The sequence below is a fragment of the Schistocerca gregaria genome, chromosome 4 (assembly GCF_023897955.1).
Source record: "Schistocerca gregaria isolate iqSchGreg1 chromosome 4, iqSchGreg1.2, whole genome shotgun sequence".
Lineage (NCBI taxonomy): Eukaryota > Metazoa > Arthropoda > Insecta > Orthoptera > Acrididae > Schistocerca > Schistocerca gregaria.
Window position 1 is genome coordinate 307,886,347 of NC_064923.1, and position 20,583 is coordinate 307,906,929.

General features: G+C 42.4%; 1 protein-coding gene across 2 annotated transcripts in view; it reads right to left on the reverse strand.

The window, feature by feature from the left end:
• Positions 1–467: 467 nt before the first annotated feature.
• LOC126267287 (juvenile hormone acid O-methyltransferase-like) overlaps positions 468–20,583 on the reverse strand; it is a 48,558-nt gene continuing 28,442 nt past the window's right edge. For both annotated transcript variants that reach the window (XM_049972361.1, XM_049972360.1), the window contains exons 4-5: positions 12,850–13,000; positions 468–860 (exon numbers count right to left, since the gene is read on the reverse strand). In XM_049972361.1, the coding sequence (XP_049828318.1) occupies positions 667–860; positions 12,850–13,000 (345 nt within the window). In that variant the 3' untranslated portion in view covers positions 468–666. The remainder of the gene's footprint in view (positions 861–12,849; positions 13,001–20,583) is intronic.

A 20,583-nucleotide genomic window follows, 5' to 3' on the forward strand; every position in this document is an offset into this window, starting at 1 on the left:
CAGGCCACAGTCCCCTAGAACTTAGAACTACTTAAACCTAACTAACCTAAGGACATCACACAACACCAGCACTTCCAGAAGACCTCTACAGAGAGGGGATAACGGCATTGGAAAACCGCCGGATGAAATATATTTATATTAGAAAAGATTATGTTGAAAAATAAAACTACTTTGAAAGCACAAATTGTCATTGTCACTACCAAGCCGAGTACCGTTCAGACCGCGCTCATAACCCGTTACTGTTATGGCCTTGTAAGCCGAAAACTTGTTCACTAAATAAATTAGTATGGTACTGGAGGACATCTACAGTGTTTTTATTTAGAAAAATGAAGCAGTAACTTCAGTGAAAATAATCTGAATCAGTAAATATATTGTAGTAATATGCAAGTTGTAAGGACTTTTGTGTCGTTTGGTCCATGCACTTCAATGCGTAGTGTAGTTTACAAGCAACGCTTCTCTTTTAAAAATAAGTGATAAAAATTCGATGTATTTAAAACTGTTGGTGTGTCAACATTCAACGCAATCAATGTCTTTTTTTAGTGATTTTTTCTGTTTCCAGCAAGAGTTCACATAACTTTTCAGATTAGCCTATGGTTCAGTCTGGAACACACGCTGAAACCTGGTGCAGGGGGCAACACGTGCACGATGACGGTGAGCCACCGCCCCCTACCCTTCCAGCCAGGGCTTGACCACGTGGGCGACGAGCGCGTCGTAGCGGAAGCAGTAGCTCGACCCGCAGGGCAGGCGGCGAGAGCGCAGGGTGCCGTTACGGTACGCCTCCCGCACGCAGTCCCGGATGAACGACTCCCTCAAGTCCTTTGGCATTCGGCCCACAAATGGGTTTATCGACCGCACAGTATCTGCAGAACAAAAGCGACGATCATTCTATCAGTTCCACGATACAAAAAAATTACCTCGTCCTCCATTCAGCTATTCCACTGCTGCTGAAGTTAACAGGGGCGTTCAATAAATAATGCATCACTTTTTCTCTCGGCCAGTTTACGCAGAAAAATGTGGAATTTGTTGCAGGATATCGTGGAATATTGCCGCTTAAGCTCTATAGTTTCATCAAGTTCCAATTGGGCGACTGAGCTATACGTAGCCCTCAAAATTGCGTCTGTAACGAAGATACAAGCGGAGGGGTGTTATTCAGTTTCTTTTGGCGGAAAAACAAAACATCACAGATATTCACAGGCACTTGCAGGATGTGTGCCTGGCAGTGAACAAAAGCACGGTGAGTCGTTGGGCGAGGCGTCTCAGATTAGATTAGATTAGATTAATACTTGTTCCATAGATCATGAATACGACACTTCGTAACGATGTGGAACGTGTCAGGTTAATAAAAGATGTCTGTACAAGATATTACATTACACAAAATATTGCATGACACTAATGTTTAAGTTTATTTTTTTCCCTTAATTTATATCTAAAAATTCAGCCAATGAGTAGAAGGGGGTTGTGATCTAGAAATTCTTTTAATTTCTTTCTAAATGTTAGTTGGCTATCTGTCAGGCTTTTGATGCTGTTTGGTAGGTGACCAAAGACTTTTGTGGCAGCGTAATTTACCCATTTCTGTGCCAAAGTCAGATTTAACCCTGCATAGTGAAGATCATCCTTTCTCCTGGTGGTATAGCTATGCACACTGCTATTACTTTTGAACTGGGTTGGATTATTAACAACAAATTTCATAAGTGAATATATATACTTTGAGGTTACTGTGAGGATCCCTAGATTCTTAAATAGATGCCTGCAGGATACCTTGGGTGGTTGGTTGTTTGTGGGAAGAGACCAAACATCGAGGTCAACGGCCTCGTCGGAATAGGGAAGGATGGGGAAGGAAGTCGGCCGTGCCCTTTCAAAGGAACCATCCCAGCATTTGCCTGGAGCGATTTTAGCGAACTCACAGAAAACCTAGATCAGGATGGCCAGACGAGGGATTGAACCGTCATCTCCCGAAAGCGAGTCCAGTGTGCTACCACTGCGCCACCTCGATCGGTGACTGTGGGTGGGCTCCAGCAATTGTTCTGATTACACGCAGTAGCGTCGTATAAACCTGACCACCCACGTACCGGTTAGCCGTATACAGCTGTGACTCCTGCAGTGCTGTAACGTGCGGACACACTCATTCGAGGTAGATAGACGGCTCACAACTGGATGTCTATGTTGGTAATACTGACACTCTCGTCCACCAGTTGGGGTACTCCAATGTACGCGCTGCGTTCCTCGCCGCCTAACAAAAGATCACGAAGGGCAACGAAGGACCGTCTTTGCATAGTTTCTTACACGTTACGATGCTGATCGTGACAATTTTTGTCCTTTTTTTTGTAGCGATAGGCGATGAAACATAAGTGGATACCTTCGAACCGGAAACAAAACGCCACAGTATCTATCCTCCGAAGTAGTAGTTCCAGGCCGCAGCGTTAGCTGGTAACGTCATGGCGATGGTATTTTGGGATTATGAAGGGGCTATTCCGTTTAATGTCCTCCCTCATGGTTCAACGATCAAGTCAAAATTGTATTGTGCTACCCTTGCGAAATTGGAGAATAACTTCAGAGAGTTCATCGGCACAAAGACGAACTTCTCCATGCCAGCGCAAGGTCTCACACAAGTCTGTGCACATGTGAGGAACTCTCAGAACTCCACTGGAACTGTTCCTCAGCCACCCTACAGCCAGGATCTCGCAACTTCCGACCTCATGTGTTTGGCCCGATGAAGTATACATTACACAGGAAGCAGTACGTGGATGAATGCAGCAAGACGTTCGCTCCGAAGTCGACCAATCGAATGGTGCGACGCGGGCATACAGGCCCTCACAGTAAGGTGGCTTACGGTCGTTGCACTGAACGGAAATTATGTTGAGAAATAGAGTTTTGTAGCCGAATTGGTAGGGAATACTACGGAGTATTGGAATCCTGAATGAAACCTAGCTGCTTACCGGTTGCATTGCCTTTTGAACGCCCCTCGTAATAATAGTTTGTTTAATTACCATAAAATATATCAGATACACTACTGGCCATTAAAATTGTTACACCACGAAGATGACGTGCTACAGACGCGAAATTTAACCGACAGGAAGAAGATGCTGTGATAAGAAAATGATTAACTATACAGAGCATTCAAACAACGTTGGCGCCGGTGGCGACGCCTACAACGTGCTGACATCAGGAAAGTTTTTCAACCGATTTATTATACACAAACTTCAGTTGACCGGTGAAACGTTGTCGTGATGCCTCGTGTAAGGAGGAGAAATGCGTACCGTCACGCCTCCGACTTCGATAAAGGTCGGATTGTAGCCTATCGCGATTGCGGTTTATCGTATCGCGACATTGCTCCACGCGTTGGTCGAGATCCATTGATTGTTACCAGAATATGAAATCGTTGGGTTCAGGAGGGTAATACGGAACGCCGTGCTGGATCCCAATGGCCTCGTATCACTAGCAGTTTAGATGACAGGCATCTTATCCGCACGGCTGTAACGGATCGTGCAACCACGTCTCGATCCCTGAGTCAACAGATGAGGACGTTTGCAAGACAACAACCATCTGCACGAACAGTTCGACGACGTTTGCAGCAGTATGGACTATCAGCTCGCAGACCATTGCTGCGGTTACCCTTGACGCTGCATCACAGACGGGAGCGCCTGCGATGGTGTACTCAACGACGAACCTGGGTGCACGAATTGCAAAACATTTTTTCGGATGAATCCAGTTTCTGTTTACAGCATCATGATGGTCGCATCCGTGCTTGGCGACATCGCGGTGAACGCACATTGGAAGCGTGCATCCGTAATCGCCATACTGGCGTATCACCCAGCGTGATGCTATGGGGTGCCATTGGTTACACGTCTCGGTCACCTCTTGTCCGTACTGACGGCACTTGGAACAGTTCACATTACATTTCAGATGTGTTACGACCCTAGGCTCTATCATTCATTCGATCCCTGCGAAACCCTACATTTCAGCCGGACAATGCACGATCGGATGTTGCAGGTCCTGTACGGGTCTTTCTGGATACAGAAAATGTTAGACTGCTGCCCTGGCCAGCACATTTTCCAGATCTCTCACCAATTGAAAATGTCTGGTCAATGGTTAAAAAAATGTGTGCGAAATCTTATGGGACTTAACTGCTGAAGTCATCAGTCTACATACTACTTGACCTAAAGTATCCTGAGGTCGAACACACACACACCCATGCCCGAGGGAGGACTCGAATCTCCGTCGGGACCAGCCGCACAGGTCAATGGTGGCCGAGCAACTGGCTCGTTGCAATACGCAAGTCACTACACTTGAACTGTGGTATCGTGTTGAAGCTGCATGGACAGCTGTATCTGTACATGCGATCCAAGCTCTGTTTGACTCAATGCGCAGGCGTATCACGGCCGTTATTACGGCCAGAGATGGTTGTCCTGGGTACTGATTTCTCAGGATCTATGCAACCAAACCGTGTGAAAATGTAATCACACGTCAGTTCTAGTTTAATATATTTGTCCAATGAATACCCGTTTATCATCTGCATGTCTTCTTGGTATAGCAATTTTAATGGCCGGTAGTGTATTTTTTTGTAACAATGAAATTCACACGGGTGAAGAATGTACTGCTTCAGCATAATTTTTAAGAAATTAGAATTCTGAAAAATGTAGCCTTTAAAAAGCATACGTCCGGAAACTACAGAAGTACTTGTGTCACGCAGTTAATCTGTATATATTACTAACTTGAAGTTCCCCCACAGGGTTTCTATGTATATAATTGAAGCCAGATGTCTGGAATTATTATAGGAACTTTGATACGATTTTCACTTATACAGTATACAGTCTGACTCACGAGATAGTTTTTGTATATAGTTTATCGCCGTTACGTCAGGACAAGCCCACCAATAGCAGATGCAGGATGGTTATAATCAAGCTGTTGCTACTTGAGAGGGTCCCCATGAATAAACGAGTTAACGTAGGATACAAGCTTTGTGGAAACATTTATAAGGACAGTCGAAACAGAAATAAAGAATAAAGTGTGCTTAAAAACTCCACAAAATGTTCCGAGGCCACTTGTCAACTTCAACTCTTGCGAGCAATTTAAGAACGGAGTCTTATCGAATATCTGCATCGCGTGGAAAAAGTGGATGAGCAATGTGAAGTTTGTACGATACCATTATACAGCAGTTCGCAGCTGTTTCCAAGCAGTGGACCGTGGAATGTTCAGCTGCCGTGACACAGCTCGTGCAGTGCTTTATGGTAGCACGTTGCGCCCAGTATTCTCAGTGACAACAGTGACTTCTTCAACAATCTGTGGCGCAATTGGCGGTCGGCCTCTCCCAGGAGCAATTCCAAAATCTCCAGTTAATTCGAACTTCCGAATCAGGTTCTTCAACAGCAGTGCAGAAACAGGACCTCTCCGTATTCCTTTAATACGCAGCAGCGCAATTGCTCTTGTTTAATCAAAACAGCTGTAAGACTGAAGTCCTGCTCGCCTTTTCCACACAGTCGTTGAAAATCTACAACTGTAATGTACACTGGTGCCTGTGTTTCAGTTGTGCGTCGCCGGGCCAGTACCCGCGCCTAACAAGAAGTCATGACACTAACATTACTGACAACACAAATCCTGCAGCGCACATTATGAACATCATTTCTATATAGTTTGGTACCCATGCAATGAATAGTTTTCAGTCAACACTGGCTCAAGTAGCGAAAGTTTAACTACGACCATCCTGTATTTATAAGAAACATCTCCCGGCTCTAACAGAAATTCAGTTTTCCAATTGTTTTAGAAAATTTACTTACCATGGTGATCAGACTGGTGAAGGTATTTGATTGCGTTACTCTTAGTTTGACCGTTAGCGGACATTAAAATCTGTATGTGAGATTTCTCACTAAAATGAATGAGACAACAGGTATCTTTGGCGAAAGCAGTATATAAACAATCCACAGAATCACGTTCTTGAGCTGCAAAATCGTGTGCCACTTTAATCGCATTCTCGAATTCAGCAACATGTGCTGGAGTATTCTAGCCAGCTACTAGCCAGGAATCTGGAGGCATAAGCTGAGTACACGGGAACAGACAGCTGGTTATGAGCGATAGAACGCATTTTCATTATATTATTTACTGATTTACTACAGAGTGTCCTTGTATAGTCTGTTTTCCTTCTGGGAAGTATTTTATATTTCCAGAAGAAATATTCGTCTATAGGCTGTACGTATTGTGTTGTTTTCTTTGACATTATAATGCATTCAATGTGGCAAGGTACTGGCAGAAGTAAAGTTGTGAGGACGGGGCGTAAGTCGTTCTTGGGTAGCTCACTTGGTAGAGCACTTGCCCGCGAGAGGCAAAGGTCCCGAGTTCGAGTCTCGGTCCGGGACAGTTTTAATCTTCCAGGAAGTTTCATGCATTCAATGTGTTTATCCACAAATGAATCATTTACTGTTGTGTCCTTGCGAGCACTGCAAGAATCATAAAATAGTATCCAATTTCGGTTATTAACGACATTGTCATTAGCAATACTTACGGAAGTATTTTGTCTTTCAACATTTTCCGGCTTGTGCTAGCCTTCAAAAGTATGCACGGCGGAAGACTGTCTTCAATCGTCTTTTTAACATTCTGGCCGAAATTTTCTTTCCTGAAGACAAATACATCGTTTTTTGTTGTATGTCCACTTACTGGAAGTCCAACATCTATTGTATAGTTATAATTCATATTGGGTGCAGAGCCGCGCGGAGTGACCGCGAGGCGCCATGTCAACGAATTGCGCGGCAACCCCCGCCGGACGTTCGAATTGTCCCTCGGGCGTGTGTGTGTGTGTGTGTGTGTGTGTGTGTGTGTGTGTGTGTGTGTGTGTGTGTGCTGTTCTTAGGATAAGTTGGTTTAAGTAGTGTGTAAGTCTAGGGACCGATGAACTCAGCCGTTTGGTCCCTTAGGAACTGACACACATCGTGTGCAGACTGGACCAAGGCAACTGTAGATTCTTTCCCTTTTTTAGATAGTGTCGCAACAGAAGTTATTTAATTATTCAGTTCATTTAAAAATCAGTATTCCAAATGCAGTGAATCCTGCAGTTATCTAGTTTACGTCTTCGACAAAACGGGCAGCAGCCTGACGAATATCGTGGTCTTCCTGTACGTCTCTGGTTATCATGAGCGCAGTGAAGTTTCTACCGCACATTCTGTATTCTTTATTGAGACGTGCTGTGAAAAATGCCGAAAATTTTAACTCTGTGTGCCCAATTTCTCTTGATTTTTGCATTAGACAAAAGTTCAGATGCCAGTGAAGGAAACATTTTTCCTCATTCCTTGGTATGTCAAATTAGGATATAATGCGTGTTTCATCTCCATCTCTTTGATTTACTCGTTTTCTCGAAATGAATGTCCATCGCGTCTTTTTCCCTCCACATAATCAAATGTTACTTTGATGTTTGATGCGCTTTTTTAGATGGATGTCCCTTTAATAACGAGCTGTAGGTCGCAACCTTACGGGGAGGTGTATCATAATCATTGTGAATACGTTCAGGATAATGTTCTGAAAATTTGATTAAAATACTCAAAGCATTGAATTTATTTTCTGCGGGAGGTTAATAGTCACCAGAACTGTTAGCTTCTCTTTGTGGAGTGCTGTTTCCACCGCTGCCACTACTGCTACAACCGTTAACTCCATTAATAGTGTTATCGCCTATAAAGTCGTTTCCTTCATTCTCTATCCTATCCAGTGAATCTTCAGTTGAGCAGTCAAATGAACATCCATGTTTCTGAATAATCAGATCCACCAAACACACTGCGAAAGTGGGATCATCCTGTCCTAAATAGTACTATTACAGGGTGATTCGAAAAGAATACCACAACTTTAAAAATGTGTATTTAATGAAAGAAACATAATTTAACCTTCTGTTATACATCATTACAAAGAGTATTTAAAAAGGTTTTTTTCACTCAAAAACAAGTTCAGAGATGTTCAATATGGCCCCCTCCAGACACTCGAGCAAAATCAACCCGATACTCCAACTCGTTCCACACTCTCTGTAACATATCAGGCATAACAGTTTGGATAGCTGCTGTTATTTCTCGTTTCAAATCATCAATGGTGGCTGGGAGAGGTGGCCGAAACACCATATCCTTAACATACCCCGTAAGAAAAAAATCGCAGGGGGTAAGATCAGGGTTTCTTGGAGGCCAGTGATGAAGTGCTCTGTCACGCGCTTTTCCCTTTGCACAAACACCCATTCTCTGTAAACTGTTTATACCAAAGTTTAATACACCACCTATCAGGAGGTTTAACAGCATATTTCGTTCGAAATGCACGCTGAACAACTGTCGTCGATTCACTTCTGCCGTACTCAATAACACAAAAAGCTTTCTATTGAACGGTCGCCATCTTAGCATCAACTGACGCTGACGCCTAGTCAACAGCGCCTCAAGCGAACAAATGTACAACTAAATGAAACTTTATAGCTCCCTTAATTCGCCGACAGATAGTGCTTAGCTCTGCCTTTTGTCGTTGCAGAGTTTTAAATACCTTAAGTTGTGCTGTTCTTTTTGAATCACCCTGTACTGTACTGATACACGTATACTAAACGCGTCAACTAATTGCTGATGTAACTGATTGACTGGAATATTAACCCCCCCCCCCCCCCTCTCCTCCAAGAAGACTACAAGCACAGTTGTGAGCAAACCAAGTGCAACACAATCACTCGTCGTCGCAGGGGTGGTTACACATAAAAGAGGTCTCTGTGTACAAGTATTAGAATGTAAATTCCTGCTCGGTTCGAGAGAGGTCCCTTATTAGTGTCATCCGTGAGGAGCCTGGATGGGTCTCTACTTTAAAACCTATACCACTCTCACAATTTTGTTAACATCGCAATTTACATAATATAAAAACGAAGTGCGCACACACAATTATCACTATTTCATAAACACTTAATGGTGAACAAACGTGTGCTTCCTGAAGGGGCTACAGCAGCCTTTTTAATAGTTTCAGGGGCAACGGTCTGGAAGACTGACTGAATTGGCCTTGTAACATCAATCAAAATGGCCTCGCTGTGATGGTACTGCAAATGGCTGAGAGCAAGGGGAAACTACAGCCGTAATTTTTCCCGAGGGCATGAAGCTATACTGCATGTCTAAATGATTATAGCATCCTCTTGCGTAAAATATTCTGGAGGTGAAACAGTCCCCCATTCGGATCTCCGGGCGGGGACTACTCAGGATGACGTCGTTATCGTGAGCAACAAAACTGGCGTTCTACGAATCGAAGCGTGGAATGTCAGATCCATTAATCAGACAGGTAGATCAGAAACTTTAAAAAGGAAAATGGGTAGGTTAAAGCTTGGTATAGTGGAAATGAGTGAAGTTCGGTGGCAGGATAAACAGGACTTCTGGTCAGGTGAATACAGGTTATTAATACAAAGTCAAATATGGTAATGCAGGTGTAGGTTTAATAATGAATAAAAAAGCAGGGACGTGGCTGAGCTACTACGAACAGCATAGTCAACGCATTATTGTAGCCAAGATAGACATGCAAGCCCCACCTACCACAGTAGCACAAGTTTATATGCCAACTAGTTCCACAGATGACGGAGCGACTGAAGAAATGTATGATGCAAAAAAAGAAATTGTACAGAAAGCTAATGCAGACGAAAATGTAATAGTCATGGGGGACTGGGATTCGATGGTGGGAAAAGGAAGAGAGGGAAAAGTAGGAGGTGAATATGAACTGGGGGAGAGGAATGAAAGAGGAACCCGCAGGTAGCATTTTGCACACAGCATAAATTAATCATAGCTAACACTTGGTTTAAGAATCACAAAAGAAGGTTGTAAACGTGAAAGAGATCTGGAGACAGCGGAAGGTTTCAGAATGAATATGTAAAGGTAAGACAGATATTTGGGAACTAGGTTTTAAATTTTAAGACATTTCCAGGGACAGGTGTCGACTCTACCATCTATTGGTTATGAACTGTAGCTTAAAACGGAAGAAACAACAAAAAGGTTGGAATTCAAGAGGATGGGTTGTAGGGTGTTTCAGAGAGAGCATTAGGGACGAGTTGACAAGAACAAGGGAAAGGAATAGAGTAGAAGGAGCATGGGTAGCTTTGAGAGATGAAATAGTGAAGACAGCAGAGAATCAAGTAGGTAAAAAGACAAGGACTAGTAGATATCCTTGGGTAACACAAGAGATTGAATTAATTTGATGAAAGAAGAAAATGTAAAAAGGTATTAAATGAAGCATACGAAAGGAATAGAAATTTTTCATAAAGGAGATAGACAGGAAGGGGAAAATAGCTAAGCAGGAATGGCTGAAGGACAAATGTACGTAAAGGCATGTATCACTAGGGGATAAGACAGATATTGCCTACAGGAAAATTAATGAGACCTTTGGAGAAAAAAGAATGACCTATATGAATATTAAGAGCTCAGATGGAAAGTCCATCTTAAGTAAAACAGGGAAAGCTGAAAGGAGGAAAGAGTATATAGGGGGTTTGCAGAGAGGCCATGTACTTGAGGGCATTATTATGGAAATCGAAGAGGACGTAGAGATGAGAAGGGAAGTATGATACTTCGCGAGGAATTTGACAAAGCGCTGGAAGACTTAAGTCGAAACAAGACTTCGGGTGTAGACAACATTCCGTCAGAACTACTGATAGCCTTGGGAGAGCCAACCCTGACAAAACTCTACCATCTGGTGAGAGATGTAGGAGACAGGCGACATACCCTCAGACTTCAAGAAGAATATAAAAATTCCAATCCAAAAGAAAGCAGGTGATGGCAGGTATGTATATTAGAAAAACCATCAGTTTACTAAGTCACGGTTGTAAAATACTAACACGAATTCCTTACTGACGAATGTAAAATCTGGTAGAAGACGACCTCGGGGAAAATCGATTTGGATTCCGTAGAAATGTAGGAACACGCGAGGCAGTTTGACCCTACTACTTATCTCAGAAGATAGATTAAGGAAAAGCAACCCTCAGTTTAGAGCATTTGTAGACTCAGAGGAAACTTTTGAAGATGTTGACTGAAATACTCTCAAATTCTGAAGGTGGCAGGAATAAAACATAGGGAACGAAAGGCTACCTACAATTTGTACAGGAACCAGATGGTAGTTATACGAGTCGAGGGACACGAAAGAGAAGCAGTAGTGAGATAGCGTTGTATCTTATCCCCGATGTTATTCAGCCTCCATATTTAGCAAGCAGTAAAGGAAACAAAAGAAAAATTTAGATTAGGAATTAAAATCCAGGGAGAATAAATAAAAACTTTGAGTTCTGAGACTAAATTGTAATGCTGTTCAAAACACTTGGAGGGCAGCTGCCGGCCGCGGTGGACTCGCGGTTATAGGCGCGCAGTCCGGAACCGTGCGACTGCTACGGTCGCAGGTTCGAATCCTGCCTCGGGCATGGATGTGTGTGATGTCCTTAGTTTAGTTTGGTTTAAGTAGTTCTAAGTTTTAGGGGACTAATGACCACAGCAGTTGAGTCCCATAGTGCTCAGAGCCATTTGAACCATTTGAGGGCAGCTGAACGGAATGGGAAGTGTCTTGGATGGAGGATATAAGATGAACACCAACAAAATCAAAACGGGGATAACGGAATGTAGTCAAATTAAATCAGGTCATGCTGAGGGAATTAGATTACGAAATGAGGGACTTAAACTAGTAAATGAAAAACGTAGACTGGCTATGGCAAGGAAAACTTTTCTGAAGAAGAGAACTTTTTTAATATGGAGTATAGATTTAAGTGTCAGGAAGTCTTTTCTAAAAGCATTTGTATGGAGTGTAGCCACGTATGGAAGTGAAACATGGACGATACGTAGTTCAGACAAGAAGAGAATATAAGCTTTCAGTTCAAATGGCTCTAAGCGCTATGGGACTTAACATCTGATGGCATGAGGCCCCTAGACGTAGAACTACTTAAACCTAACCTAACAACATCACACACATCCATGCCCGAGGCAGGATTCGAACGTGCGATCGCAGCAGCATCGCGGTTCCGGACTGAAGCACAGTTTGGTCACAGCGGCCGGCAGAAGCTTCTGAAATGTGATGTTTCAGAAGGATGTTGAATATTAAATGGGTAGGTCGCGGAAATGAGAAAGTACTGAATAGAAATGGACAGACAAGGAATTTGTGGCATAACTTGACTAAAAGGTGGGTCTGGCTAATAGGACACATTCTGAGGCATCAAGGGATCACCAATTTAGTACTGGAAGGAAGTTTAAGGAGTAAAAATCTTAGAGGGAGATGAATACAGTAAGCATATTCAGATGTAGGTTGCAGTAGCTACTCGGAGATGAAGAGGCTTGCACAGGGTAGAGTATTATAGAGAGCTGCATCAGACCAGTCTTTGGACTGAAGATAACAACAACAGTAGTAACATCATGACTGTGGTCTGCCGACTGCTGTGCGAACGTGTAGTAGAGCAATATTTGTTTCAGCAGTCTACCTACATTGTGATAATCAGCCTTTCCGTTACTTCGTTTTCTTTGAGGAGGGTCTTGCGTATCTCAGCTTTCTTTGGTTTGCCGTTTCTGCAAGACAAGCCACGAACTGTTCCGGGTTTTTTTGTTGCCGGCGAGCGTGGACAATCTGTCAGTATGTGTGTTTACCTTATTGGAATGTACCGGCCACGTCCTCACACAAACGTCTTCAAAGTATACTATGTCAAAAGTAGCTCCCGAGGCCATTCTCCGAAAATTACCGTAACTTTTGGAAATTGATGTATTATATTTTTTGTGTGGGGGGGAAGGGGGGGAGGATCATCCTCTCTTCCTTCACACACACACACACACACACACACACACACACACACACACACACACACACACACACACACACACAAGCGCGCACCATCTGCTGTCTCGACTGTGATTGACTCACCTATTATGTTTTGCTCATCTGTAGAGACGTAGTTGATGTCTCTTTGATTGCGACATGTTTTTACGGACAACCCAACTTCCTTGATGAGCATTGCGAAATGGTGTTCCGGATTATTCAGTTCCTGGTACGGTGTTACATACTTCAGGTATTCCTGTAACAAATGAAAGACATGACACGATATTACTTTACAGCACAGGTGTTTGTTTTTGAGTACGTAGGCATCCCCCACTTTAACTTCCCAAAGAGCAACACAGTACTATGTCGATTGCCGAGCGTGCCTCAACATTATCTATGCAATACTTAGAAAACTGAAATCTCAACATACGTCTCTAAAATTCAGTAGGTAAATCGTGCCGTTCGACTGGCAAATCGATACAAAGATAAGAGCACCAATTGCTGTTCAAGTAGTGAAGTTACTGGAAAACAATATTCAACGCTAATACACACATGAACGTGGCACAAAAGTACCATGGCAGCTAACAACATATCGCATTCACTATAATTTTAAATGTTATACAAAGTGTGATGCGCAGAAGACGAGATCTTCAATAATCAACACAGTAAAACCTCAATTTCGAAATATGTCGCCTGAAAATCATTTACCCCCATCGCCAAAGTTTTCCAGAATACATGCAGTCTTTCTTAACAGCATAGTTTGAAGGGAAGATCGAGAAATTGACCGTCGAAGAGACCGTTGTCCACTTAGAATACGCCATTTTTAAAAAAAATATGAGTTTGGTTGATCCTGTCTACGTGGTTTATCCAATTTCTTATATACAGAGGTGCAAAAACTTTATGACAACGAGCTTAATAACACATTTGAATACCTTTTGAACGCAGAAAAGCAGTGAGTCTGCATGGCATGGATTCCACACGTCATATGACGGGGAGATGGCTCCTGATGAGCGTCCCAAACGTGTGTCAAATGAATTTCGTGCCCAGCTCTTCAACTTGGGTTGGCCATCACGCTCCTCAAACGGCTTTAACAAGAATTTGGTCTTTTGACACGGACAGTTTGGAAGTTAGCGTGTGGTGGGTCCTATTTATGGTTGACATTTACATTCGTCAATATCAAAAGGAGAGAATTTTGATACCCACCACCCTCAACAGGACGCACTTTGATACTGTGACGCGAGGGTTACCAAACGCTATCTTACTTCGGCCCTCATAGCTACACTAATAAGGTAGCTACTTTCTTGTATATGCAGCTGCTACAGATATCATGCTATAATCCCTCCAAAACATGAGCTGGGGAAGAAAATTACGATCACGAACCAAGTAGATAAAGTGATAACCTATAACAGATAGGTTTATTTCTGTAAGGATAAAATTTAAACTTTGATCTTGACACAGAATATTAGAAAGGCAGACTGTACAAAAATCACGAACGTGAGTGACATTTGCTGCTTATTTTTCTAATAATTCACGCCGGTTTTCATACTATGACTACAGCAAACGTGCTGTGGACTACTGTGAGTGGAGGACCGTTAATAGTAATATAGAATTTCTCTAACTTAAAATGGCGATTGACCATACCTACAGAAATGACGTGACTCTGCTTGCTACCAGGTACAGGCTGACTGCCGCTACTGCAGATGGTAACAAGGTAGCGAGAGGTGGTGATGTAGCTCGGAATTCCCTACCTGCCGGTGCTGCGACACTTTATCAAAACCACAGACGTATGGTGTGAATCCGACGGGTGTATGGTGACGATGTCGGAGCTACAGGAGTAGACAGCTGCCCAGTGTCCCGTCTGCCGCACTCCAGAGTGGATCACGATTAATTCGCGTCCACGTGAAAAGATAATTTCGACCGCGTGTCACGACTTTACTCTACGACCATCCAGAAGTCAGTCCCCGATTTACGATCTTTTTCACTCCTACAGGGACACCCATCCCGTTGCTCTCGAAAATTGCCAATCGTGGCTTAGCAACAAAATCGTTACCAATCATGACCCCGAAACAGCTGCCCTCTGTTCCCTTTACAAAAACAGAAAAACGCCCGTCGCCAATCTCAAGGCGTCTCGCCAAATCCAAAAGGCGACTTTAAACGTGAGCAGACGTTACAGTCCACCCACAAATCACACCTCATCCCAAGTCAGCGCATTGGAAACCCAAGCGTGGTGTGCAATGACTGAGCATGTAGATCTTCTGGTCTACGTGCAGCACCTGTCCCACACAGTCAGGGGGGCAACAATTTCTGCCAATTCTGACACACAGCCGGCCAGTGTCGCCAAGCGGTTCTAGGCGCTTCAGTCTGGAACCGCGCGACCGCTACGTCGCAGGTTCGAATCCTGCCTCGGGCATGGATGTGTGTGATGTCCTTAGGTTAGTTAGGTTTAAGTAGTTCTAAGCTCTAGGGGACTGATGACCTCAGAAGTTAAGTCCCATAGTGCTTAGAGCCATTTTTTTAGTCTACCAGTTTCGTCGCCTTTCTGTGATGCTCATTCCCAGGCACTGGCAAATGTGACATTAGTCAAATTCACTCGTCAGTGTGTTTTCCTATTTGCAGCAAGTATCCTCGCTAGAGTGAATCGTTTTGACAACAACGGATCTTTATTGGGATCTCTTATTCCCTGTCGTTTTATTGGGTTTAAATATTGCGGTTATTCCTCTAATTTTTTGTGACTTTTATTGCTATTCTTCAGTTTTGTTTCGTCTTATTGCTAGTACAGTTTGTGAGTCTCTATTCATCTGCTCCAGTTATACAGCATGTTGGAGTTTGTAATGGTACTTTAATTACGCAACCATGACGGCACCTAACCTGACCTCTAGATACCAGCAATATTCTACTGTGTTTTTGTAAAGTAATTAATATATTTCTGAAACAACATTCAGATTTGATGACATTAATGTAGAGGTACTTTGATACATCGATTTGTTTATATTCGAATGATATTATTCATGTGTGTATTCTTTCTTTTGTCACTATGATCTTTGACGTACTTTTAACTCTGATTTTTAGGCGCGTAAGCATTTAGTTAGAGAGTCGGACCTTGATAAAGTCAAGTCTTGGACGTCATGTTGGAAAGACGCATATTGTAGTCAGCTTATAAACTGTGAACTTTAACAGTGAGGAAGATGTATTCAAGTATGTTTTGTATTGTGAAGTGATGTTTTATGTGTTACGGGATATTGCAACAAAAGCAATAAAAAGGAAGTGTAACTTAAACTCGGAGTGCTGATTATTTTTTTACATTACCATTGTGTTAACTTTGAAAGGTTTAATCTTCAAGAATGGTTTGTGAATCGCATCTACAAAACTTTTGAATATAGCAGAATAAAACCTAGGCCTCTTTCCATCCGAGCTTGGAATGATCACCACCTAGATTTCGAGGATTGAGCCATGATTTTACAACGAGACCAGCGTGGGAAACACGAAAAGATGAGTGCCTAGTTTATTCATTATTACATGAAATTACTTCATTAACTGTGCTCTAGTGACACTTGCTACATAATAACTTTGTTGTTGCCCGAAAATGCAGTATTTAGCAGCATGAGCAACGCCACTATCATTATTAAATTTTGACCATTGTTATGGTAGGATTGTTAGTAGGTATAAGTGTAGATGTTTATATTGGTGACTGAGGACAGTGTTCTGAAAAAAATGTTACACCAGTGTTTAGTTCAGTTGCAGACTAATAATTATAGCAATTAGCCGTAGTAAGTTTTTAGGTTGGTTTGGACTTCGAAGGACATGGAGCAAAAGCAAGCCGTTAATGCGTATTTTCCTCTGGGCAGCAGGTCAGGTATTGAAATGTGGATGCATGTACTCAAAACAGTCTATACTGACGGGCATAGTCAACTACGTGGAAATATAGTACCTTGCAGATAACATTATGTAGTAAATTATGTGACGCGTTTGCGGGAAGGCTGTTAATGCAGACAGAGAGGAAAAAAAACAGCAACATTAATACACAGAAGTCGGTACATATTCAGGTAGAAATGATCATAACATCTACACTCATACCCCTAACATCCAGTATACAGTATCTTGCCTTGTTACATGCAGGCATACCACTAGACTACATACAATCTCGCGGTGGGCACCGGTGTTTTGACTCCATATTTTAGTTGTGGATGCTGTCGCTTTTACTTCGTGTTTGGAACTCTGTTGCTGTGGACTGTGAATCAAAGGAAACTTGGCTCTATTTTTTTCCTGTCAGTTAGTATGTAGCCTGCTGTTGCTTTTAAAGATCTCATTTCTTTAATAGCTTCATGCTAGAGGAAATAGAAGACTAGAATAAATGAAGAGGAAAAGAGGTCAAAGAAGATGAGACAAAACAGTTAACTGCTATTTGTTCTCTTTTTTTATCGCCAATCCAGGGTGTTATCTGTGGTCTGATTTACAAGCATCAAGGCTTCAACTTCGGGAACATTACCTTGATAGTCGTGATATACGCCATGTCGTTTGTGATCGTCTGGACCAGATGATGCTTCCTTGATTGCTTGTTCTCACAGCCATTTCAGTTATTTTAAGCAGTTGCACTTACATGTGGATGCTGAAGTGGGCTGCTACACCAGCACGCATCGTTCCATATTTATACCAGTTGAGTATAATAATTTCATAAATTGTGTGTCTTTTCTACTGTATGTACAGTCTTTGTTCCTTTTTGTCGCAAATACTGTCTTGACTGTAGGAGCTTAATAATCAGTCTGACTGAAAAAAGTTTTCTCGTTGCGCCATTAACTAGGCAAGCACTGATTATGAAGTTCCTTTGAGATCAATGTTTCCCAATAAGGCAAGCGTTACAAATTAGAATGATACCAGATACTTCCTTTTGATACCGAACCAACGCAGAACGTATTGTTGCATGCGTAGAAGATAAAGGGGCGTATTTCCAGCATCTTTCACGACTAATTCGGAAACGAATTGTTCAGATCTCACAGCTATTTCTGTCGTTTAGTCGATACGTGGTGTCAAACTAAAAGTTCACAGCAATCGACGACCTGCGTAAGTGAGAAGATGGAATGATCGCAATGGTTGAGCTGTTTATTTTTCGCCTTCGTGATAGGAATTGTTCCATTACCAATTTCAGTGGTTACATCTACCTCCCACTGTTCAGACTACCACATGTAACGATTTTTACATTGTATTCCATGTGACTGCTACTTCGTGAAACGACTCTAACAAAATTTCTGCGGCTGATCAGTGACATTTTCTGTGTACGTTGGTGTTAGGCACCCCTTGTCCACGGTCTCTCGTTACACAGTAATAATGTTATTGTGGTATACTCACTTCGTTATCCCAATTACCTTTGTTTCAAGACAGTAAAAAGACAGTAATGCAAGCCTCACACCGATGTAAAAGTATTGTGATGTGATTGCTGCCGCGAGGGAAACAGCATAAGGGTGATTGTGACACTCTTCCATAGCCTTCAGTGAACCCATACATGATGTGAATATCCTGCAACTCTTCATCACTAAACCGATCCATTCTACCATGTGTCACTATTAACGTACAACAGACACTGCCGCGAAAATAAATGCGAGTTAGAAACTAAAAGTACAAGACTACTATTGATTCACTCATTTTCAAACAAAACGTTACATTTTCCAAATTATCACGTGTACAGATATATCTGATACATGAATGGAATAGTAAACACACCAAGTTTGAATTCTGTACTCTACGAAAGTTCTAAGAGTGTCCTCCGTTCACAAGACAGATGTCCCAGTGGCAGTGAAGTTCGTTCCACACCTTATGCAGCAACATCCTGCCTGTGGACATCGCAGCAGCATTGATGCATTCTCTGAACCGTTCCAGTGTTCTTGGCAGTGGGCGTACGTAACAAGGTCCTTAATTTACCACCACAGGAAAAAGTCACAAGAAGATATGTCAGGTGACCTGAGAGACCTAGGGAACAGACCCACATTATCTTCACTATTAATATCAATCGAAGGATGCCGAAGTTCGTCGTTTAGGTAGCGATGAATATCGATGCTCCAATGATGGGTACCTCATGTCGCTGGAAGCAGAAATCTTCAGACTTATCACTCAATACTAGAAACAAATACAACTTCAAAATATCAAGGTAATACGTACCCGTCAGTCTCCACACAAATGAAAAATGGTATGTACACCTCAGTTGGTGATGTACAGGAAACAACCTACGGCGAATCTCGTTAATGGCCACAATTTTAGGATTGTCAGTGCCCAAACACTCGCATTGTGGCGATAAACCTTTCCGGATAAATGGAAGATGGTTTCATTGCTATGTACCAGGTTGGAGGAGAATTGTTCATCCTGAAATGCTTGCTGCATTGTGATGCACAACTGAAGGCGCCGGTTACAATCTTTCGGTTTTAAAAGCTGTACTAGCTGCAGCCGGATGTGTTTGTAGTACAACAGCCTCGCAAAATCTTCCACACAGTTTGCTGCGGTATTCTAAGTTCGCGGCTGCTCACTTCGTAGATTGTTTTGGACTGTGTTCGAAACTCTTCCTAGCCCTCTACACGATTGCATCTGACTCGCTTGGTCCAACGGTACTTTTCTGTTTACAGAAACAACTCTTAAATTGTCCGTAACAACGCTCCATACTCTTCTTGCATAGTGGTTCTCTGCCATGATTACTTCTGAATGCATACTGCATACTCTTAACAGACAAACATCTCGCAAATTCCAACACCCACAAACCATTTTCATGCTTTGTCTCCATTTTGTCACGGCACTGCACTCTTAACGCCAATTAATGGGCACAATGCAAACTCTGTGGGTTTGTGAGTCCATTCATGCATCAGTCATATTTGTGCTTGTAATACTACGGAAAATACAGAACTTCGAAACCGAGTGAAGCATTTATAGTTGCCCTTTACAATGAATGAATGAAACACTTAGACTTAGCGCATACTGCCGAGAATTGAAATGTTTTATAGGTAGCGCAACAGACATAAGACAATAGGCGAGGGTAACAAAACAAATAAAATTAATTAGGTTACAAGGTCACTTGGCCCTTATAGCAAAATACTCGGAAAACATCCCTGAAACGTCGGAAATTTTAGTTGTGGATTTCGGGCCCAATTTATTTACTCCGCCAGCCACCATATGATATCCCATACGCGAATGACGCGCGTGATTAACAACTACTTGTAAGTATCCGTATCAGCTTGTATCTCTATAATTTTATCTTCGTGACCTTTCGTGAGATGTTGTTGTCGAGGCCTTCAGTCCTGAGACTGGTTTTATGCACCTCTCCATGCTACTCTATCCTGTGCAAGCTTAATCCTCCAGTACCTACTGCAACCTGCATCCTTCTGAATCTGCTTACTGTATTCATCTCTTGGTCTCCCTCGACGATTTTTGCCCTCCGTGCTGCCCTCCTATACTAAACTGGTGATCCCTTCATGCCTCAGAATATGTCCTACCAAGCGATCCCTTCTTCTAGTCAAGTTGTGCCACAAACTTCTCCTCTCCCCAATCCTATTCAATACCTCCTCATTAGTTATGTAATCTACCCATCTAATCTTCAGCAGTCTTTTGTAGCACCACATTTCGAAAGCTTCTATTCTCTCATTGTCCAAACTATTTATCTTCCATGTTTCACTTCCATACATTGCTACACTCCATACAAATACTTTCAGAAACGACTTCATGACCCTTAAATCTATACTCGATGTTAACAAATATCTCTTCTTCAGAAACGCTTTCCTTGCCATTGCCAGTCTACATTTTATATCCTCTCTACTTCGACCATCATCAGTTATTTTGCTCTCCAAATAGCAAAACTCCTTCACT